This window comes from Myotis lucifugus, unplaced genomic scaffold (genome assembly GCF_000147115.1).
Source record: "Myotis lucifugus unplaced genomic scaffold, Myoluc2.0 scaffold_383, whole genome shotgun sequence".
In the NCBI taxonomy this organism is placed as follows: Eukaryota; Metazoa; Chordata; class Mammalia; order Chiroptera; family Vespertilionidae; genus Myotis; species Myotis lucifugus.
In genome coordinates, this window is record NW_005871431.1 from 810538 (window position 1) to 830505 (window position 19968).

Genomic DNA, 19968 nt, shown 5'->3' on the forward strand with positions numbered 1-19968 from the left:
GCCGCGGTCGGCGCTGCGCCTCCTGCCGGCCGCCGGCGTCTGCCGCAGCGCCCCCGTCCCCGCGCGCGGGCTGTGCCCGCAGCCTCCCCGCCGGCCGTGGGCCTGGCCCGGCACCTCCCTGGAGCTGCGCTCCACCCCCCGCCCGGAGTCATCCATCCCTTGTCCTAGGGTTCGGTGCTGGCGGCCAGGCTGGGTCTGTGCGCTAGCCCTAGATTGACCTGGACAAAATCCTGTCCCTCCCAGCGCCCGTTCCAGAAGGGAAGCAGGGGAGGGGGGGGGGGGCAGGGGGCAAAGGACCAGTGGGCCCCGGGGGAAGTCCGGAGGCCGCTCCGAGGAGCTGACGCCTCTGCTGCAACCTGGCGGTCTGGAAGAGGAGCGTTCAGGTGGAGAGGGCACTGCAAGTGCAAAGGCGGGGCCGTGGGACCAAGCCAGGCCTGGCTGGGGAGGAATGATAATAACACAGCAATTCCTTAAGCTTCTGAGCACTTGCTGGGCGCTGGTCCTGGAGTTGGAGTTGGAGGAGGGTAAATGATTTAAATCTGCCTCAGCTCTCACGGCACACACTGCAGGCCTCTGTGGCCAAAATGAGTGAGGTGGCTAGAGGAGGGAGCAAGGAGAGCTCAGGCTTTGTCCTGCAAGCCCTAGGGAGCCACAGCAGAGTTTAAAGCAGGAGAGGGACCAACCTGACTTATTTTTGTGATGGCCCCTCTGGCTGCCAGGTGGGGAGTGAATTAACAAGGGCAAAGCGGAGAGGCTTGGAGGCCTGGCAGAGGCTGAACTGGGACCCCCCTCAGGCTGAATAAGATTGAGAGGCAGGTGGATTGTGGACGGATCTTGAAGGGAGAGCTGACAGGATTGCTACTGACGGGTTGTGGGATGACAGGCATTGGGGTCTCCCCATTTCCAGATTGAGCCACTGGAAGGGACATGTTAACATGATGGGGTTGGGGGGGGCAACAAAGGGTGACATTGGGTGGGCAGCTGGCCGTCCAGGTTTAGGGTGAGGCCCGGGCTGAGCTAGGGGAAGTCTAGACAAGATCATGTGAGAAGCAGGCACAGGCAGAAGACAGAGGCAACCAGTTCCCCTGCCTTCCCCTTGATTCCTTGCAGGCTATCTTGAGTCCGTCATGCTGCATGTGTCACCGTGTGAATCCCACAGACTAGGAAAGAGACAGTACCAGTCACTGCCAACATGTAGACTGTGGCCATGACTTCCCAGGTTCTTATAAGAACTCTAGTCCCCTGGCCCCAAACACACTTACTTACTTTGGTCTGGCTGCGGGGAGGGCAGGGAAGAGAGATTCTTCTAAAACCCTTCTAAACTATTTTCTTGTAAGTAAAATAGTTCTACTCAGCAGGTGCTTAATAAACGGATGTGTGTGCAAAGGGAAATAGCTTTGGATGGGCCCTAGAGAAGCATCAGGATCCCCCCAGAGGGGACAGGGACACTGCCACCTCTTTGTTTACAGACCTTTTCATCTCCCCCTTTTTACAATGAATGTGCATTCATTTATTTTTTTAAAAAATGAGATAAATTAGCAAACTTAAAAAAAAAAAAGACGCAGAGAAACATCAGGGGCCCTGGGCTTGAGTCCCAGCTCAGAGCCTCATGTGCTTTGTGACCCTGGGTCTGTTTCTTAACCTCTCTGAACCTCATTTCTTGTTGGGGTTCAGCCCCAGCAGGTCCAGGGATTCCCAAAGGTGTGGACGGAGTCGGTGAAGAAGGACACGGAGGCAGCGTTCAGTTGATCAACATATCAAGGTTCTCCCTGTATTGTCCTGTTACATCTGTATTTATACCATTTGATCCTATAAGCATGCCTCTATAACAGTGATGGCGAACCTTTTGAGCTCAGCGTGTCAGCATTTTAAAAAACCCTAACTTAACTCTGGTGCCGTGTCACATATAGAAATTTTTTGATATTTGCAACCATAGTAAAACAAAGACTTATATTTTTGATATTTATTTTATATACTTAAATGCCATTTGACAAAGAAAAATCAACCAAAAATATGAGTTCTCTTGTCACCTCTGACACGCGTGTCATAGGTTCGCCATCACTGCTCTATAATAACATCATGGTATGTTTTGGGTAACCTTCTACAGTTCCTTGCCTTATTTCCATAGTTTCTTATCTGACCTTTACCAAAAATCCTGTCTCTATCTAGTTCTGTTTATTTTAATCTTGTCTAGGTTAATCTCTGTGTTTCATTATAAGGGCTATTCCAAGGTCACTGCTCTACTGATAAGCTACAAGGAAGTGACTGGAGGAGATTATCCTACCCAGTAAAGGTTATGTCCTCCCAGCCCCGCTGCTTGCCTTCCCTGGGACTGCCCTGTGTCGGTGGGTCTCCAGGGGTATAGGCTTTGGTGCTTTCCCTGGTGGGCAGACCCCTGGGGATGTGGGCCCAACAAGTCCCAAATTTATTGCCAACAGTCTTAGTCCAAGTTCTTCATAAGTAGTTGTTGTAAGGTACCCCGTGAATCACAGAAGGATGCCTCAAGAAGTCGAATTAAAGAGTCACATTTATTGCAATCCGGGGCTATGAGGGTCCATTTTGCTTTCCCAAATCTCATAGTAACAAGATGGTGGCAAAGCCAGACTGACATAGGCAAAGGTCACAAAGGTATTGATTACATCTCAAGGTTTGGAATGAGGACCCTGGTTTGCAAAAAAGCAGTTTACAGAAGCAGAAGCAGCATGTTAATTATAGTTTTGGCTCTTGGGGGTCACTGAATTGACAGAAACACATTATCTGGAGCCCTCAGGTCTGCAATGAGGAACCTGGGTTAAACTTAGGCATGTTATCTAAATTACAGTTTTGGGTCTCTGGAACACTGAGTCAACAAGGACACGTTAACTGGAGCCCTCTGACCTTGGGATAACTGTGCTGTCCTTCCCAGGTAAAGGAAAATGTGCTTTCTAAGACCAGTATGACCACAACCCATGGGATATTCACAATACAATCAATAAGGCATTTAATCGAATGGGATGATTTATACAATTCAGAAAATCAAAGTAACTTTTCTATTGTTAAACAAAGCAAATAAGTACAAAAGCCAAACAGTAGGGTTAAAGTTAAACTACAGTTTCTACCTGAGATGATTGCTACCATAGTTCATAGTACATGGTATTTCTGTAATACTAGGGGGTTTCACTGATTTATTCTCTTCCTTAGTCCTGTTAATCCCTAACTCAATGGAAAAATCCTCACCTGGGGAAACAACCTTTCTCGGGGAGGTGGTCCTGTTTAAAACACATAGCGCTAAGAGGGGGAGCAAACATATGCCATGTACACCAGGTCCCTTGAAACATAAGCTGTGCAGATGTTTCTTCCCTGCAGCGACTGTGTCAGCAGCAAGGGTGGACCGGCTTCCGGCAAATTCCCCCATTTTTATTTTTTAAATGACAGCGCGTGTAAATCAGCGGCCACCTCTCAGATTGGGTTGTTTAAGACTCGGAAGACCTGTTTGTGACTTTGCCAACAGGTCAGTCCGAGGCTTAACCCTATATCGGCTCCCCACAATTTCTCCATCTCCTACGGCAGCTGGGAGGGTTAACAGTGAATACACAGGAAAGGCTTGGAACAGGGTCCAGCACACAGTAGCGCAGGGTTTGGCAAACTATTCCTATAAAGGGCCAGATAATAAATATTTTCAGCATTGCAGCCGCAGGTCTTCCATTGCAACATGAAAGCAGCCAGAGGCAATATTTAGTACATGTATTGCTCAGCAAAAGGAAGCTGTGAGTAATCCCATTGCTGCCCCTCTGTCTCTGTGTTCATTCAGTCCAAAAGATTTATTGAGCACCTACTGTGCACCCAGCAGTGTTAGGTGCCAGATATGCAGGAATCTTATCCTCAGAGAAATGGCATTTTTTGGTCTACTAAGTAAATGATTCAAGGTTTTAGGGATGCTGGATGCATTTTGTTTAAAAATAGGAAGAAGAGTGCTGGCTTTGGCAACACATATACTAAAATTGGAAGGATACAGAGAAAATTAGCATGGCCCCTGTGCAAGGATGACAAGTAAATTCATGAAGTATTTTTTTAAAAAAGAAGCCGGTCAGGTGTGGCTCCGTGGTTGAGCATTGACCTATGAACCAGGAGGTCAAGGTTAGGGCACATGCCTGGGTTGCCCAGTAGGGGGCGTGCAAGAAGCAGCAGATCAATGATTCTCTCGCATCACTGAGGTTTCTAGCTCTCTCTCCCTTCCTCTCTGAAATCAATACAAACATTTTTTTAAAAGAAAGAAAATAGGAGGATGGAGAGGGACTGTTGGCAGCATCTCCCCTCCCACAAAACATATCCACCTTTCTCAGCCTTAAACTTTCCAGGGCTCCCACCTCCCTTACATCAAAAGTCAGATTCCTTCCCACAACTCTCAAGGCCCTGCCTGGGAGCCCCAAGACCCCAACACCCACACCCCAGACTCAGGCATGCAGGCAGTGGCTTCCTAGAGATAGTGACACATGAGCTGGGGAAATCAAGTCAGGCAGAGATGGGGGGGAGAAGCATCCCAAGTAGCAGGGACAGCCCCCCAAAAGATGGGACAAGGCAGAGTGTGTCCTGAACTAGCGCACTGGGCTTGAGTCGACCTTTCACCCTCCAGAGAGGCGGCCACATCACCCAGTCCTCAATCCTCTCTGCTCGGTGTGCTGCAGCTCCCATCCCTCTGGGGCCACGCCCCCTTCCTGTACCACTTGCAACCATGATTGCCATGATGATGCCTCTTCTCCTTCCGCCTCCTTCGCCACCTCTGCCCAGCACCCCTGCCCCTGCTTTGAACCCACCTCACAGCTTGGCTGCTCCGGGACATCCTCTGGGGCCCTTGGACTCCAGGGGAAGTTTCTCACTGGGCTCTGTGCAGGCCCCCAAAGCCCACTCCTCCTCTATCCCTGAGTCAGAGATCCCTTTCCCTCCCCCTAGCCCTGACTTCAGCTCAGGCCTGTGTCTCCCACCCAGAAGGGGCCAAGGAGATGTAAGCTAAACATGAGAGGGACTGTATCCCAGAAAAAAAGGGGCTCGAGCTTCCCCACCCCAGCTGTATAACCCCAAACCTCGGGCCCAGCTAGGTCAGGCCCTTTACAGAGCAGCATGCCAGAGCCTCGACTCCTGCTGTCTTCCTGGCCTGGTCCATGGCCCTGGGGTCCCCGGCCTTCACAGGTAAGGGGGATGGGGACCTGATGGGGCTACCCAGCTCTGGCTGGTTCAGCATTGGTCCAGCTACAGATCAGCAGAACCCACACTCACTCCCCAGGAGGGCTTGTGTCCTCTGCACCTGGGAATTCTCAGAAAAGAAATTAATATGACCATGAGTCAATCTCCTCAACATATAAAGAGCTCTAACAAATTAATAATAAAAGTAGGGCCCTAGCTGGTTTGGCTCAGTGGATAGAGCATCGGCCTGCAGACTGAAGGGTCCCGGGTTCATTCCGGTTAAGTGCACATGCCCAGGTTGCAGGCTCGATCCACAGTAGGGGGCATGTAGGAGGTGGCCAATCAATGGTTCTCTCTCATCATTGATGTTTCTATCTCTTTCTCCCTCTCCTTTCCTCTCTGAAATCAATAAAAATGTTTTTTATAAAAAAATAATAAAAGCGCCGAACTGGTTTGGCTCAGTGGATAGAGCGTCGGCCTGCGGACTCAAGGGTCCCGGGTTTGATTCCGGTCAAGGGCATGTACCCTGGTTGCCGGCACATCCCCAGTGGAGGACGTGCAGGAGGCAGCTGATCGATGGTTCTCTCTCATCGATGTTTCTAACTCTCTATCCCTCTCCCTTCTACTCTGTAAAAAATCAATAAAATATATTTTTAAGAAAATAAATAATAAAAGTAAGTATTTAGTAAAGGGCGCTGTTATTATCATTATTATTGTTATCATCATTGTCACTGTTGTTGCGTCTGCTCTGACTGGGAAAGCCACCCAAGTCCTCCATGGGAAGAACAGTCAAGGACTATAGCCCAAGAGTTCTGGGCTCACGACCACCTTCCATGCAGCCCCAAACAAACCAGACTCCCCTCTCTGCACCTCAGGTTGGAAAATGGAAATATCGACCCCCATCCAGCCCATTTTGCAGGGCTTCTGGGAACTTGGTTAGTGGGGACCATGAAGGACAGTTGTCTGTTTCACAACTGCTCGTCAGATGGGAAGGAAATGGGCCTGGCTGTGGGTAGAACTGGCCCCTGGCAGGAGCAATAGGAGCTGTCCTGAGGCTGCAACCCTGGCCTCTCACTCCCTCTCTGTGCCTCAGTTTCCCCATCTGTAGCATGGGGATAGAAACAATACCGACATCCTCGGGTCACTCCAGAACTAAATGAGGTTGCACACACCTGCAGCTTCAGTGATGCTTATACCAACCCCCTCAACGGTGTGTGGTTGGGGGAACTGACCAAGGTCTGGGGACAGCTGCTGGATAAACTGAAGCACAGAGAGGGTAAGTGACCTCCAGGGTACCAGGGACTGGTGGAGCCAGGGTTTGCCTGGGCAGGCAGCCCCCTGCTCCCCCCACTGCTGTTTCCTCCTGTGCAATTATGATCAACGACCCCAAGGCCGTCAAATCATCAGTTTCCCAGTATCACCAGCTCAGATCTGAGCGTTGCTGGTGGGGCCTGAAGGGGCCTCCAACCACAGACCACAGCTGAGTTCCCCCTTTCCAGGCCGTTGGGTGAGGGTAGGTGCCTTGGTCCTCAAAGCTCTCAGGGAGACTTCAGCCTTGAGAAGTCTGGGGCCATGGGGCCTGGGGCAGAGGGCTGGGACCAACTTTTGCTGACTATGGCCACTGCTCTGATGATGTCCATGAGGCTTCCAGGTAAGGACCCCCAGGAGTCCCCATATAGAGGCCCCATCAGGAACTCCCCAGGCAACCCAAGGGCCCCTCCCAGGCCCCACCCCAGAAAATGCTGAGGTACCCCACACACGGGCCCTGACTTGGTTCAGCTACAACCCCTGGCTGCTCTCCCTCTAGGGCCTCACCAGGCAATGGGGGGGGAGGCCCAGCTGGGATCTTGACCAGGCGCAGGTGCAGGCGCAGGCCCAAGTTTTCTGGGGTCCAGTCCTCCTCCTGGCACATTCAAGGGCCTTCTCTGGGCTCCTTGTCACTCACTCTGTGTCCTTCTGCGTCTCTCTTTCTATCTCTGTCTCTCTCTATCTCTGACTCTTTCTCCCTCAACTCGACCCCCATCCCGTCCAGTGCCTAAGCTGCCCCCATTAACCCATCTTCTGCCCGTCCCAACATACCCCTCCTCCCCTCTGCAGGCTCCTGGGGGGCTAGGATCATTGGGGGCCGAGAGGTGACCCCGCACTCCCGTCCCTACATGGCATCGGTGAGCTTTGAGGGCCAGCATCACTGCGGTGGCTTCCTGCTCCGTGCCCGCTGGGTGGTCTCAGCTGCCCACTGCCTCATCGACAGGTGAGCCCACCTGGGGGCCCTCCTCCTGCTTGCTGCCACTGGGGACCCCAGAATGCTCTGGCTATATTTCAGGGGTGGGAGTGGTGAGGGGTGTTCCTGGTGTGGGCATTGCTACATTCCAGGTGGGGGGCAGGGTTGGGATCGCCAGACCCCACCCCCTTCCCTGGCGGTCTCTTGCAGGAGGAGGCATCTCTGGGGCCAGCTTTATGGGACAACAAAGGGGAAAAGGTGGGGCTACCCCCACCTTGTCAAGGAACCTCCATGATAATAAGTAGATGTTATCATCACTGTGCTTGGTTTATAATCTATCTATATATATAAAAGCCTAAGCGACCAAACGACCTGTCGCCTGGTCGCTATGATATGCACTGACCACCAGGGGGCAGACGCTCAATGCAGGAGCTGCCCCCTGGTGGTCAGTGTGCTCCCACAATGGGAGCGCCACTCAGCTGACCCAGGGGTGCCAGAAGCAGGGCTCACGGATGGGGACTGACTGGGCTTGAGCCGGTGGCAGGCATGCGGGGCCAGGATGAGTGGGAGTGGGCAGGCAGGAGCGGCAGGTGGCGTTGGACTGTCAGTTTCAGCACAATCCCCACAGCCCACACCGAGGACCCCACCAGTGCACGAATCCGTGCACCGGACCCCTAGTAATTAATCACATTAATATTGAAATTATTGAAAAAAGAAAATTTCCTCCACCTTTCTAGGTTCTTCCAGATGGCCTGATAATTAAATCTACATGAGACAGATTAACAAAGGAAAATAACCAAATTTAATGCAGACATACATGTGGATGACCCACCTACATGAGGGAGTCAGAGACCCCACATCCATGAGAGGTTCAGGAACAGAAAGGACAGATGAGGTGTCTATGTCACCTGAGCTAGGGATGCGGCATCAGAGGGAAGAAGGGTCATCCTCAAGACCTTCGGTAATTAGAAGCTTGCCCTGCCCTCTAGATAGGTCATAAAACGTTATCTTTGGTGGTAACTCTCATTATGGGCCAGGCCCCCAATTTAGACTCATGTAGGTGGTTAAGCAAGACGTAGAAGTTTCTTTGAGCCCAGAGGGTCTTGATGGCCTTCAGCTCAAAATAATCCACATGTCAGCCTGGCCAGTGTGGCTTAGTGGTTGAGCTTCGATCTATGAACCAGGAGGTCATGGTTGGATCCCCAGTCAGGCACATGTCTGGGTTACAGCCTCAATATCCAGTAGGGGGTGTGCAGGAGGCAGTCGATCAATGATTCTCTCTCATCATTGATGTTTCTCTCTCTCCCTCTCCCTTCCTCTCTCTGAAATCAATTTTTTTAAAAAATATATTTTATTGATTCACATCTTGGGGAGGCATGTTCTGAACCTCCTCAGAGATAATGTTATAATTGAGGTGGGAATTATAATAAATATAAAAATATTCAATTCCTCCTAAATATGGCTTAGTTATTAGAATTAGTATTGCAATATTAGCGTTAATACTGTAATTGAGGTGGGAATGAAACAAACATGATTATTATCACAGGGTTGACATCAAGGTTAAATGGGTTGCTGTGCACCAGTTTTGCCAATGGGGCTACCAAAGCCTGTGATAGGCAGCCTTACCCCGGTCTCCCTCACTATACCCCTCCCCACTGCAGAGACCCACGAACAGTCCGGGTGGTGCTGGGAGCTCACAACATTCGCACCTCGGAGCCCACCCAGCAGGTGTTCAGCGTCTCAGCTGTCATCAGGCACCCTGACTACCAGCCCGCAACCCACGCCAATGACATCTGCCTGCTGCAGGTGAGCTTCTTGGGGAGGAACACTGGATGTAAGTCTGACCTGTCCCCGCTACTCCCGTGATGACTGAACCTGTTTTAAAATAGCTGAAGGATCCTGAAACACCTGAGTCAGGTGAAGTCTTTGCTCAAATGTCCCCTTCTCAGGAGACCTTCCTGGATGACCCCCTCATCCTGCAACCTGCCCCTGTCCTGCTGTCCCTGCTCCCTGTTCCACCTGTCTTATGTCCAGCACGACTGTCACCTGCTAGCAGCACCTGCACATTTGCTACTTCACCATTGTTCACTGCCTCCTCTGGACCTGAGGGCAGGGATTTTTGCCTCGTTTATGACCGTTTATGGCTCACAGCAGGTGCTCAATGTTCGGGCTGGTAGGGGGAACAAATGGGGCACCAGGGCCACGAAAGACCTCAATTCCCTGCTACTTGGGCCCTTCTTGGGGTTTTCTGGCCAGTAAGTGGCTTCACCCATAAATGTGAATTTCCCTCTGCTTCCCCATGAGGTGTGTCCTTTACAACTACCCCCTGCAGTTCCCACCCAGGCACCCCAAATTCAACTCCAGGAACCCCCAGGGCCTCTGTTTCCAAGGGAGGATGCCCCAAACTTGCCCTCCAAATGTGTTGAAAAATAAAAGGGGGAGATACTCAATATGACTGAATGGGTCCCTGGGAACAGGAAGGTCAAGGGTATGGGGTTCTCTTGGCAAATAAAAAGGGGGGCAGTGGATGTCAGCAGCCAACGCCTGGATTTTACTCACCTGTGGAACCCCAAAGCTTGGAACCCACTGCTCTGACTCAGCCATCCCATTGTGCAGATGGGGAAACTGAGGTTGGGGTGGTCAGGGATGTGCCCAAGGTCAGGGGGTGTGTACCAAAATTAGGGGCCCACGTCATTCATTCCAAAACTGTTGATTGAGTGCCAGCTGTGTGCCGGTCAGCGGGGACACAGCCAGGAACAAGCCATGGGGCTGACCCCCTTAAAGCCTTCAGTCTAACCGGGTGGCAGCTGGGTAAACTGGCCATGACAGGGGCACGTGGTTGCCCAGAGGAGGCACCTGCCCTAGCCTGGGAGTCTTGGAGAGCTTCCTGGTGAAGGTGGTGTCTAAGCTGAGACCTGAAAGTTGGATAGGAAAGGTGCTCCAGGTGGGGGGTACAGTATGAGCAAAAGTGTGGGGGTGGGCCCAGGACATGGCAGTAAATTCATTCTGGCTAGAGGGGGGAATTAATGGGGGCAAGCATTTTATTCCAAGGGCAATAGGAGCAATGGGAGGGCTTAGAGCAGGGAAGGAGATGCTGTTTAGAAAGACCATTTGGGTTGAGTGGGTAAGGGCGGATGGACAGGGGGCATGTGGTGGCAAAAGCAGTGGGCCTTCTGACAGCCATTGCTTTCTCTCCATAAGGCCAAGAGATCAGGTGTCACAGGTGGGTAAACTGAGGCAGGAGCAGTGGTGATGGTTTGGGTGGTCCAAAACTCGGTGTTCTCCCCGTAGCTGAACAGCTCTGCCGTCCTGGGTCCTGCAGTGGGGCTGCTGAGGCTGCCCCAAAGGGGCACCAAGCCACCCAGGGCCGGGACGAGGTGCCATGTGGCCGGCTGGGGCTCTGTGTCCAACTTTGAGGACTTGCCACCCGGGCTGATGGAGGCCGAGGTCCGCGTGCTGGGCCTGGACGTCTGCAATAGCTCCTGGAAGGGCCAGCTCAGCCCTACCATGGTCTGCACCCAGAGTGGGGACCGACGGCGGCGAGGCTTCTGCTCGGTAAGATATTCATTGTCCGTCCCTCCCACTTACCACATGAGGGGACCAAGGCCCACAGAGAAGGGTCAGAGCTGGGCAGAGCCTTGGGAACCAAGTCCAGCTTACCCTAGACCAGACCATGTATGGCTGTGCCGTGCACAAAGAGCTACAGATTTGTGTATTTATAAACAGTATCCAGTACAGGCGGGAACAGATCTCCAGGAAGGAGCTCCTGCTCCTAATACCCTGGCCCTGGTGCAGAGGAAGAAACTCAGCCTGGAGGATCTTTTGTTTTAGGCAAGAGAGTCCAAGGGTTCAGAACACAGGTTCTGGAGCCCAACTGCCTGGGCCCAAGTCCAGACTGTGCCACTTTCCAGGCCTTGGAAAAGTCGCCTCACGTCTCTGGAACTCACTCCATCTTCTCCATCTATATAGAACTGCCACTCAGAGGAGCAGACAATTAGGGTGCTAGGACCAGGAGGGGAGGGGAAGGGAAGAAGCAGGAGTTTTAGGGTGACTATTCAGGAAGGCTTCTCTGAGGAGAGCACCTTAGAGCTGAGACTTGAAGGAGCCTTAAGATCTGAGGGAAGGCATGACAGGCAGAGAGACAGTCACAGGGCTGCCATGCACAGCTGTTCAGGTCTGTACTGCACAAACAGCTGCAGAATTCTATGTTTATACAAGCAGTGTCCAGTAGGGGACAGTAACAGGTCTCAAAGACACGCGGAAGCTTAGTGGCTGATGAAGCTTGGCTTGCTCTAGGAAGAGCCAGGAAGGCTGGTGTGGCTGGAACCAGATGAGTGAGGGAGAGAGATGTGGGTAGGATCCTCAGGGTCTTGAAGGCTGAGGTGAGGGTTTAGCCTTTGCTGTAAGAGCACTCGGGGGTCGTGGAAGGATTCTGAGGGCAGGAAAGGGTCCTGGTGGGCGTTACATGTAGAAGCTCCTTCAAGCAAAGTGAGGCTGAGAGAAGAACCCCTGACCTCACCTTTCCCTTCATCCCCCAGGCGGACTCCGGGGGGCCCCTGGTGTGCAGGAACCTGGCCCATGGCCTCGTTTCCTTCTCTGGCCTCTGGTGTGGCGACCCCAAGACCCCAGATGTATACACACAGGTGTCTGCTTTCGTGACCTGGATCTGGGGTGTGGTTCGGCAGCGACCCCACAGCCCCCAACTCAGCTCCTCACCCAGGACCACGGGAGCCCCCACAGGAGCTTCCTGAACCACAGCAGCACGGTGTACCCAAATGAGATGACAACCAATGCAAACAGTTCTGGCCTGGAAGATTCTGTGGCTGGGGCAGGGGGTCCACAGAACCTTCCAGGGAGCTTGGCGGGTGGGTGGGCATAAATTCCAAACAAAAAGGGCCAGAATATCTGAATAAAATGTTAACTGACAACTAGACATGATGGTCCCACATCCCTTGAGTTTCTTTTTGGCCTCAGAGTGGCTGAGGGTCCAGATGAGCCACTTCCTCCCTGAGCCACTTGCTTGGTCGCCTTTCTCTTCCACCCACTCCCACCACCACCCTACCTGTCTCAGCCCTCTCCCTGGGTGCTGCCCACTGCCCAGAGCTAGACACTGAGGCCAAGATGGACAGTGGCTGCCCCAAGGACATATGCTCATGCTCTTCCAGATGCGTCTAGAGCCCCCACTTACTACCCTAATAGTAACCCAGGCTCCAGACTAGTAACCCTCTACCAAAGTGGGCAGCACAGAGGCTCAGAGAGAGAGTAGACCAGGAATTGACCCCAAGGTGGCTTTTTACAATCTTTATTTCTTTGGTGAGGCAGGACCCCAGGGTGGGGAAAATTGCCTTATTGGGTGGCTTGGGCAAACTCACCTACTCAAGGACACTTTTCTGGGTGACATAGGTAAGGCACTTCCTGGGGGCTGGGAGAGGGTGGGCACACTGCCCCCTGAGCTCCTTGCCCCAAACTTGAGGAGCTGAATTCCCGTATCGGGTCTGAGCCTCTGGTCTACACAAAGGCACAAGGAGGTGGCATTGAGTGACAGCCTAGGAATGCAGGGAATTGGCCCTAGGCTGGAGTTGAGACCCCTGAGCCTAGCTGGTGGGCAAAGAGGGTTCACCTAGGAACTGGGCCTAGAGACCCAAGGGTGGGCCTCATGATACCAAGGGGTCCTGTGTCTGGACCTCACCTGTGGACGGGTCAGCAGGCACTAGGGGTGCTGTTCAGACACGTAGCTCCAGGAGGCCAGGTGTGCAGTGGGCCTTGGTGTCTATATCCCACCGGATGAGTAGGGGCTCCTGGGCTCCAGGAGATCTCACCCGAAGTGGATTGGGCCCTGTTCTGAGCTAATGCTGAGCCGAGGCCTGTGTCAGAAGGCACGGACAGTGCCTCCCTGACCAGGGGATAAGCTGGGCTTTTCTCAGGGGCCTTTATAGGACCTACTGGGTACGTGGAGGCAGTGGGGAAGGAAAGCCCTGAATACTTGGGTTGGTAGGGGACAGACTGCTTCCTTGGCCTGTCCGGGGTTCTGAGCATGTCCTGAAGTTTATGTATATGCACCCAGGTTGTGGACCCCTCCCCATCCCTTGGTTCCTGTTCTAGAAGGCTAGGGTGCCTTTTCATTAATTGCTGGCAGAGAACTCTCAGCCCTCTCAGTGGCAGTGATAATTAATAGTTATTCCCGAGGGAACAGAAGCAGGGTCCTCTTGAACAGTAGTAGGGTGTTTGGGGTGGAGGGTTCCCCTACCAGCACTGCTCCCAGGCCTCCTCCCACCAATTCTTCCAAGATATGGCTGGGGGGAAGGGTCCAGGGCTCCGGCAAGTGGTCCGGTCCTGGCTCTGGGGAGTGTCCATGGGACATAAATTAGGCTTTGCTCTGGCAATAAATAAAATGGGGGAGGCCTTGAACGCCAGGCCCAGGCCACCCTGTTAAGTCACACAAAGTTCTCCTCTTCTTCCTCCGACTCAACATCTGCTGGCTCAGGGGTGCCTGCTGAGTGGGAGGGACGAACAGAGAAATGGGGGTACGGAGAGGGGCTGGGGCCTACAGCCCACCACTGCTCCCCGCTTCGCCCCGCACCTGCGCAGCTGCCCGGGTGCCGCACGCCAATGGAACGGCCCAGGAAGCAGGTGGCCTGGCGGAGGTGGCACGAAGACATGTAGGTGACGTTGTTGTTGCCGCAGAGTTCCTGGCCAGGGCTGGAGGGCGCGGGGCAGGGCGCAGCGCGACACATCACGCAGTGGGCACTGCCTGTCTGGTCCACCACGCACGACTGTGGCCGCTGGCACACCACGTGCGCGCAGGACTCTGTGGATAGGGCGCCAGGGTGGGTCAGGGGCGCCACCTGGAGGACGAACCCCGCCCACAACACTGAGGGCACCCTCAGGCCCCGCCTCCTCGGGTGTAGCAGAAGCCACACCCCTTCAACGAGACCCCGCCCACAGCCCAAATCCACCCTCAAGCCCCGTCCCCTCTTATTGCACCCTCAAGCCCCTGAGTCACGCACCCATACTTCTCACCCCACGGGAGCCCCGGAACCCCTTTCCAAACTTCCACCCTACTCCTCCTTATTCTCGATCCCACAAAAGACCCAATCCACTGACGCTCTCCCAGCAGCATAAAGACTCCCTTCATTAGACTCCGCCCACGACCTCGCCACCTAGGCCCCGCCCACCATAAGCCCGGCCCCAACCCTCAAGACCTATACCTACACCGCTAGGCACGACGCACCGGAGGCCCCGCCCTCCCGCAGGCCCCGCCCCCCGCACTGCGGCCCGGGGACTGAGGCGCCCGTCCGGTGGCTCCACCCCCAGCAGGCCCCGCCCCAACGTACTGCGGGCAGCGGCCCCTGTACATGACGCGCAGGTCTGGGTGGCCGCGGCAGCGCGCTGCGCGCAGTTCACACTCGTCACGGTAGGTGGCGCCGTCGGAGCCGCAGACCTGTAGGCGCGCCGGGAGCTCCTCGCAGTCCGGGGTGCACTCGCAGCGCGGGCGGCCCCCCAGCATGCGGCACGCCTTGCCGGGGCCGCACTCCACGCCCTCGCACGAATCTGCGGACACAGGACGTGCGCCCGTGGGCTGGGGCTCGTGGCCGTGGCCAGAGGTCTTCTGAGTCCACGGCGCCTCGCCCCCTTTTCTGAGGGCTAGCGGCCGGGCCGGAGTGGGGGGCTGTCCGAAGTCGGGGCGCACGGCGAGGATAGTGGTTCGGGGTCGGGGTGCGGGTCGGATGTGGGAGAGATTCAGCCACTGTCCTGGTGGACGCCTGGGGCTGGGGGCTGTGTCTGGAGGCGGGGCTCAGTGTGGGCGGGAAGGGCGTCTCTGCCCCAATCTTGGGGTCCAGCCCGAGCTACTGACGTCTGTTCCCTGACTCGACTCGCGTTTCTGGGCAGGCCGGCGGGAGGCCCTGCTGCGTCAGCCCGGGGGTAGGGTGGGGGGCTCCACCCCATCCAGGCAGTGTCCTTGCCCCATGCCTGCCAGAACCTCCCCAGAGGAGGGGACAGGGAGGGCGGGGCGTTGGCGCCTGGCATGAGGCTCACTTCCTGGGGAGCGGGCCTCTGCACTGGGAGTTACCCACTCCTTGCAGCCCCATTTCTCAGGTAGGGAAACAGGTCTGACCAGGGGAAGTCTGCCTCTTGGGTCCCTGCCCCTACTCAGGCCCCGGTCCTTTGGAAATGCAAATCAGACCCCACTAATGGCTGCTCCTGCCTCTCAGGCTCTCCCAGGCTCATTGCAGCCTCCCAACCACTGTACGAGGTCATGCTGCTTGGAAAACGGAGGCCCCTCACTGCTGTGCGTGGAGAAGAGCCAGGAGCACCTCAGCATAACTCCAGGCCAGATCCTGGATGGACACCCCCCCCCCTTCCCCGCAACCCCAACAACTCAGTTCTGTTGCTGGTGGGTCTGGAGGGCAGACTCCGAGCCAAGTTTACACTCTAGCCTCAGTTTCCCTGTGTACAGAGTGGGGTTGATGGGGAAACCCACCTTACAGGATAAAATAAGTGGATGCTACTACTAAGAGAATGCACTGCACCCCCACATTGGTTACCCATGCCAGGGCATGTGGGCTGCACCTGGGCGCCGACCGCCCACATACACATCTGGAAATGTTCTGCCTGTGTGGCTTCATACAAGAGGGAGAAGTGGGGGCTGAGTTCCTGTCCCCAAGGCCAGAATGGGGGGTGGGGTCTGGACCATCTCATGTCCAGGCCAGGCATTTTTTTGAAGTCTGTCCTCCTCCCAGAAGCCAAAGGGGGTTCTAGAGTGAGCCAGGGTACATGGTGTTGACTTTAGGACCACCCAGCCAGGCTGATCTGGGATTAATCACATCTCAGAGCTCAGCCAGGCTCCTCAGCTTGGCCTTCTTCAGGTCTGCAGCCCTCAGCTCCAGCCTCCTCCCTGCTCCCCTGCCCTGACCCCACCCACCAGGACCCCACCCCAGGCTATGGTCTCTGCTGATGCTCCCCCCACCCCCTACTTTCTACAGCTGTAAACTCCTAATCATTCCCCAACACCCTGTCTCTAATGCCCACCTCCTTCAAGTCATGTCCCTTCTAGGTCCCTGCAGGTTCAGCCCTGACCACAGGGGTGTGGGAGAGCCGTTGAAGAGCTCCTTGTTGGATGGAGGAGGCAGCATTTCTCAGAACATGGTCCAGAAGGCCCATGATTACTAAACATGCAGCTGGGGTCCACCACAGTTCCCTGGAATCTGTGGGGTTAAGGGCAGATAAGGATAGTTGGGACACTGAGTGTGGGGTCACAAACCAGAATGGCCCGTCAGGAAAATCTACTTTCCCAGGAGCTAGTTGTGAGTTGAGTATACTTCCACCAGGTGGGGTGCAGGTGGGAAAGGCCATCCTGGCAGAGGGCTTGGGATAAGTAAAGGCCTTGGGGATGGAAACCAAGCTGGGGAGTCCTCAGAGCTTTTTCCTGAATCCTCAACTGAGGGAAGCTGAGACCGGGATCCCCTCCACAACTGCTCTACTCAGCAGCCTCAACTTCCTCCTGCATACCCCCGAGACGGGGAGCTCACTTCCAGCAGGTCCACCTTCGACTATAGTGACCCTGGATTGTGGCTGACGCCCGGGGTCTCACCTTTGCAGGGGAGGCAGTGGACAAGGCCCAAGAAGCCCAGGAGGCTGATCTTGTTCCCTGGGTGGGTGAAGTTGGACCAGGCGGTGTCAATGTTGCCAGAGGCACAACACTCAGCCTGGCTCACATCGGTCTTCAGCACCAGGCTGCAGGTGGCCTCTTTGCCCTGCTGGAGCCAGCAGACACCACCTGTGGACCAGGAGGGCAGTTCCTATGGGACCAGAGGTGCCCTCCTGTACCATTCCTGACACCCAAGCCTGGACCTTCCACCCAGCTCCCAGCCCTGGGGATGCATACAGTTGGTACTCAATAATTCCTAAGAGGGTGATCTACTCCCAACCTGGGAAGGAGGAGCTCCAGATCCCCCCCTGAGCCTCACCCTCCAACTACTCCACCACCAACCCCTAGCCAACCCCCAACCATCCTGGAAGCTCTCCTCTATCCACGCACCCCCTTCATCTCCCCCCCTACCCACCCAGGCCTGGCATCCTGCCCAATCAACACCCAGAGCTGGATGTGTCAGGGTCAGCAGGCTCTGGAGCTGCCTCTACTGCCTCTGCCCTTTGTCTAAACAGCACCCAAGGGCATGCAGAACCCCCTTCTCCTTGCAGCACTGCACCCCCCCCCCCCCATCGCCTGGACTGCCTCTTACTCACTCCAAGTTGGGAACATTCCCTTTGCATGAGCTCACTGTCTCCCCGGGGACATGGCCTTCGGGGAGGGGGCTCCACTCTCCCTCCCTGCCCTCCGTGCAGGGCTGGGTGGAGCTGCTGGGTATGGGGGGGTGGGGGGGTAGATGGCCTCAGTTTCTTCACCCTTAAATGGGGGTAGGAATAGCCATGGCCCCCATCCCAGAGAGCTCACTGGTTCCCAGGTGCTGTCCTGAGTGCCGCCGGGGACCAACTCTGGGAAGTCAGCACCTGGTGCTCATAAAACGGGAAACAGACCAAGAGTGGACCTCCCGATGAGTGGCAGGTAGGATGTTCTAATGACCCCTCTGCCTAAGCCAGACGCAGGGAAAACCTGAAGCCCCTGCTGGAGGTCCTGGGTCCGGCCACCTAGCCCTGCCTCTCTGAGGTGTCAGGACCCAGATAGTACGGGTTCCAGCTCTGGCTCTGCCACTTACAAACTGTGATCCCATACCTCAGTTTCCCCCATCTGGAAAACAGTCATGATGAGTTCCCACACCATTGGACTGTTATATGGATTCAGGGAGGTAAGAGGTAGACACTAAGTGCTCAATAAATATCAGTCCTTGTGACTACTATTAATCATAATTGTGAGAGTCACATCTGTTCTGACCTCCTGATTACCCTCTTTCAGGCCCTTTGGGGCTGGGGGAGGGGGAGCCCCAAGCCCTCCCGGATTCAATCTGCAGCGGCCTCTGGTCATCGCCCTCCACCTCCCAGCTGCAGCCGCTGCTACGACCCCCAACATTCCCCCATCCGCATTCCGGGCAGGCCCACGTGGGTGGTCCACCCCACCCGCCTTTTCCGGCCACCCCACTCACCGGGCGAGGGGTCCCCCGAGCCTACGGAGCCCACGAAGCCCACGGCCCAAGCCAGGGCCCCCCAGGGCAGTGGCCACAGTGGCCCGGGCGCCCTGGGACGCATGGCGAACACAGAGACGGCAGCGGCGGCAGCGGCCCCCGCGTCGGACCGGGACGCGCAGGCGGGCAGCAGGGAGGGCGGCGGCACCGACTTCCCAGTGCTCCGGGCCGGCGCTCCCTATAAAGGTCCCGCGGGCGGGGCCGGGCCGGGGCGGGGCGCGTGAATGGCGGGGCACGAGGCAGAGCCGTGCGCGATGTGTGCAGGGGCTGGGCCTGGCCACCGGGGGTGGCGGCTGGTGGGTGGTGGCCCGACCTGGGAGCCTTCGTATGGCTGTAGCGAAGGCAAGGGGGCCAAATTGTGATCGTGGTGTGAGTTCGAGGCGTCACCGTGAGTGTGGGGTTCTTCAGCTGAGGGCTGTGGCTGAGCTAACTGGTTACTCATGGGGAGTGTGTACCACCTCGTGGATTGCATGTGGTCACTTGCATGGCTCATATGAGATCCTCCCATCCCTATCGGCCCCATTCCCACACTGGGGGACCTCAGCCCCAGACTGGCTACTCACACCCCAGGCCACCACCTAGCTCCTGGCTGCTCTAGCCAGTGGGCACAGCTGGGTGTGAGCAAGTGTTTTGGGGAGGGGAGGAGCTGGGGCTGCAGGGAGAGACCAGGGGCACAAATGGTCCCAACATCACTGGCTGCAATAATCATAGCATCAGACTTCCAAAGTGCCTACTGTGTGCCTATTCTTGGCCCCTCACACCCTGGGAGACTGTGCAACCCCTCCCAGACCTGTGTAGAGGTGTGCCAGGGCCACACCCACAATAACTACTGTCTTAGGGGAATTCCCTCCTCTCTGCTCAGGTTCTGTGCCCTGGAATCTTGGGTGTCCCGCAGTTTATGATGGCAACATCCGTGTGGACCTGGGAAGTGAGTCCACAGGGGCCTTGGTGCAGCCAGATCCTCTTCCTGTTTTGGAGCTGATCCCTTCTACCTTGGGGGCCTCCCAAATTGTTCAGGGTGCCCTCAAAGTGCTCATGGGTTCTGTGCAGCTCCTCTGTGTTGGTGCTTCTAAGAAATAATGAATGACCACCTCCTGGTGGCAGGGACTGTTGTAGGGTGCTGGGCTACCAGGGTGACCAAGGCAGGCCCAGTCTTGTCTTCACTGAGCTCATGGTTTGTAGGGGCCATAGCCAATCAAACGCATAGACAAATAAATTGATATATAACTTCAAAGAGTGGTAAATGCTTTCAGGAAAAATTTAAAAATGGAGGACAACTGAGTATCTCCCAGGGCCACATCTGCTTCATCACAACCCATTCCTGCATCTGCCTCCTCTTCAGGTGTGGAAATTGAGGGTCCCTGTGGCCTCATAGCACAGCACCTGTTCTGCATGCTCAATACTTTCTGCCATGAGATGCCAAGTCCAGACCTCTTCCTCCACCTTAGC

The 19968-nt window shown here is 55.3% G+C and overlaps 3 protein-coding genes and 1 non-coding gene across 7 annotated transcripts in view; 2 read left to right on the forward strand and 2 right to left on the reverse strand.

Annotated features, from left to right (window-relative positions):
* LOC102431313 (tubulin polyglutamylase complex subunit 1) overlaps window positions 1-19968 on the reverse strand; it is a 205348-nt gene that overhangs the window by 36274 nt on the left and 149106 nt on the right. The gene's annotated exons all lie outside the window — the stretch shown is intronic.
* LOC111823062 lies at window positions 3951-4052 on the forward strand. The gene has a single exon (XR_002826050.1). It is a non-coding gene; the product is annotated as a U6 spliceosomal RNA (small nuclear RNA).
* PRSS57 (serine protease 57) lies at window positions 6733-12344 on the forward strand. Its single transcript, XM_014467183.2, has 5 exons — window positions 6733-6811; window positions 7258-7411; window positions 9043-9187; window positions 10673-10936; window positions 11920-12344. Exons 1-5 carry the CDS (start codon window positions 6733-6735, stop codon window positions 12130-12132), a joined length of 855 nt encoding a protein of 284 aa, XP_014322669.1. The 3' UTR covers window positions 12133-12344.
* FSTL3 (follistatin like 3) lies at window positions 12668-18689 on the reverse strand. Of its 4 annotated transcripts, XM_006101814.2 has the most exons (5): window positions 18481-18689; window positions 16974-17159; window positions 14712-14932; window positions 13962-14187; window positions 12668-13871 (listed from the first exon to the last, which is right to left on the reverse strand). In XM_006101814.2, the coding sequence occupies exons 1-5, from the start codon at window positions 18581-18583 to the stop codon at window positions 13816-13818; spliced, it is 792 nt and encodes a 263-aa protein (XP_006101876.1). In that variant the 5' UTR covers window positions 18584-18689; the 3' UTR covers window positions 12668-13815. The 4 variants fall into 4 exon arrangements, with proteins under 4 accessions (XP_006101876.1, XP_006101875.1, XP_023599075.1 ...); XM_006101813.3 differs by having other exon boundaries at window positions 12668-14189; window positions 14716-14932; window positions 18481-18688; XM_023743307.1 differs by lacking the exon at window positions 18481-18689 and adding an exon at window positions 17627-18474 and having other exon boundaries at window positions 12668-14189; window positions 14716-14932; window positions 16974-17181.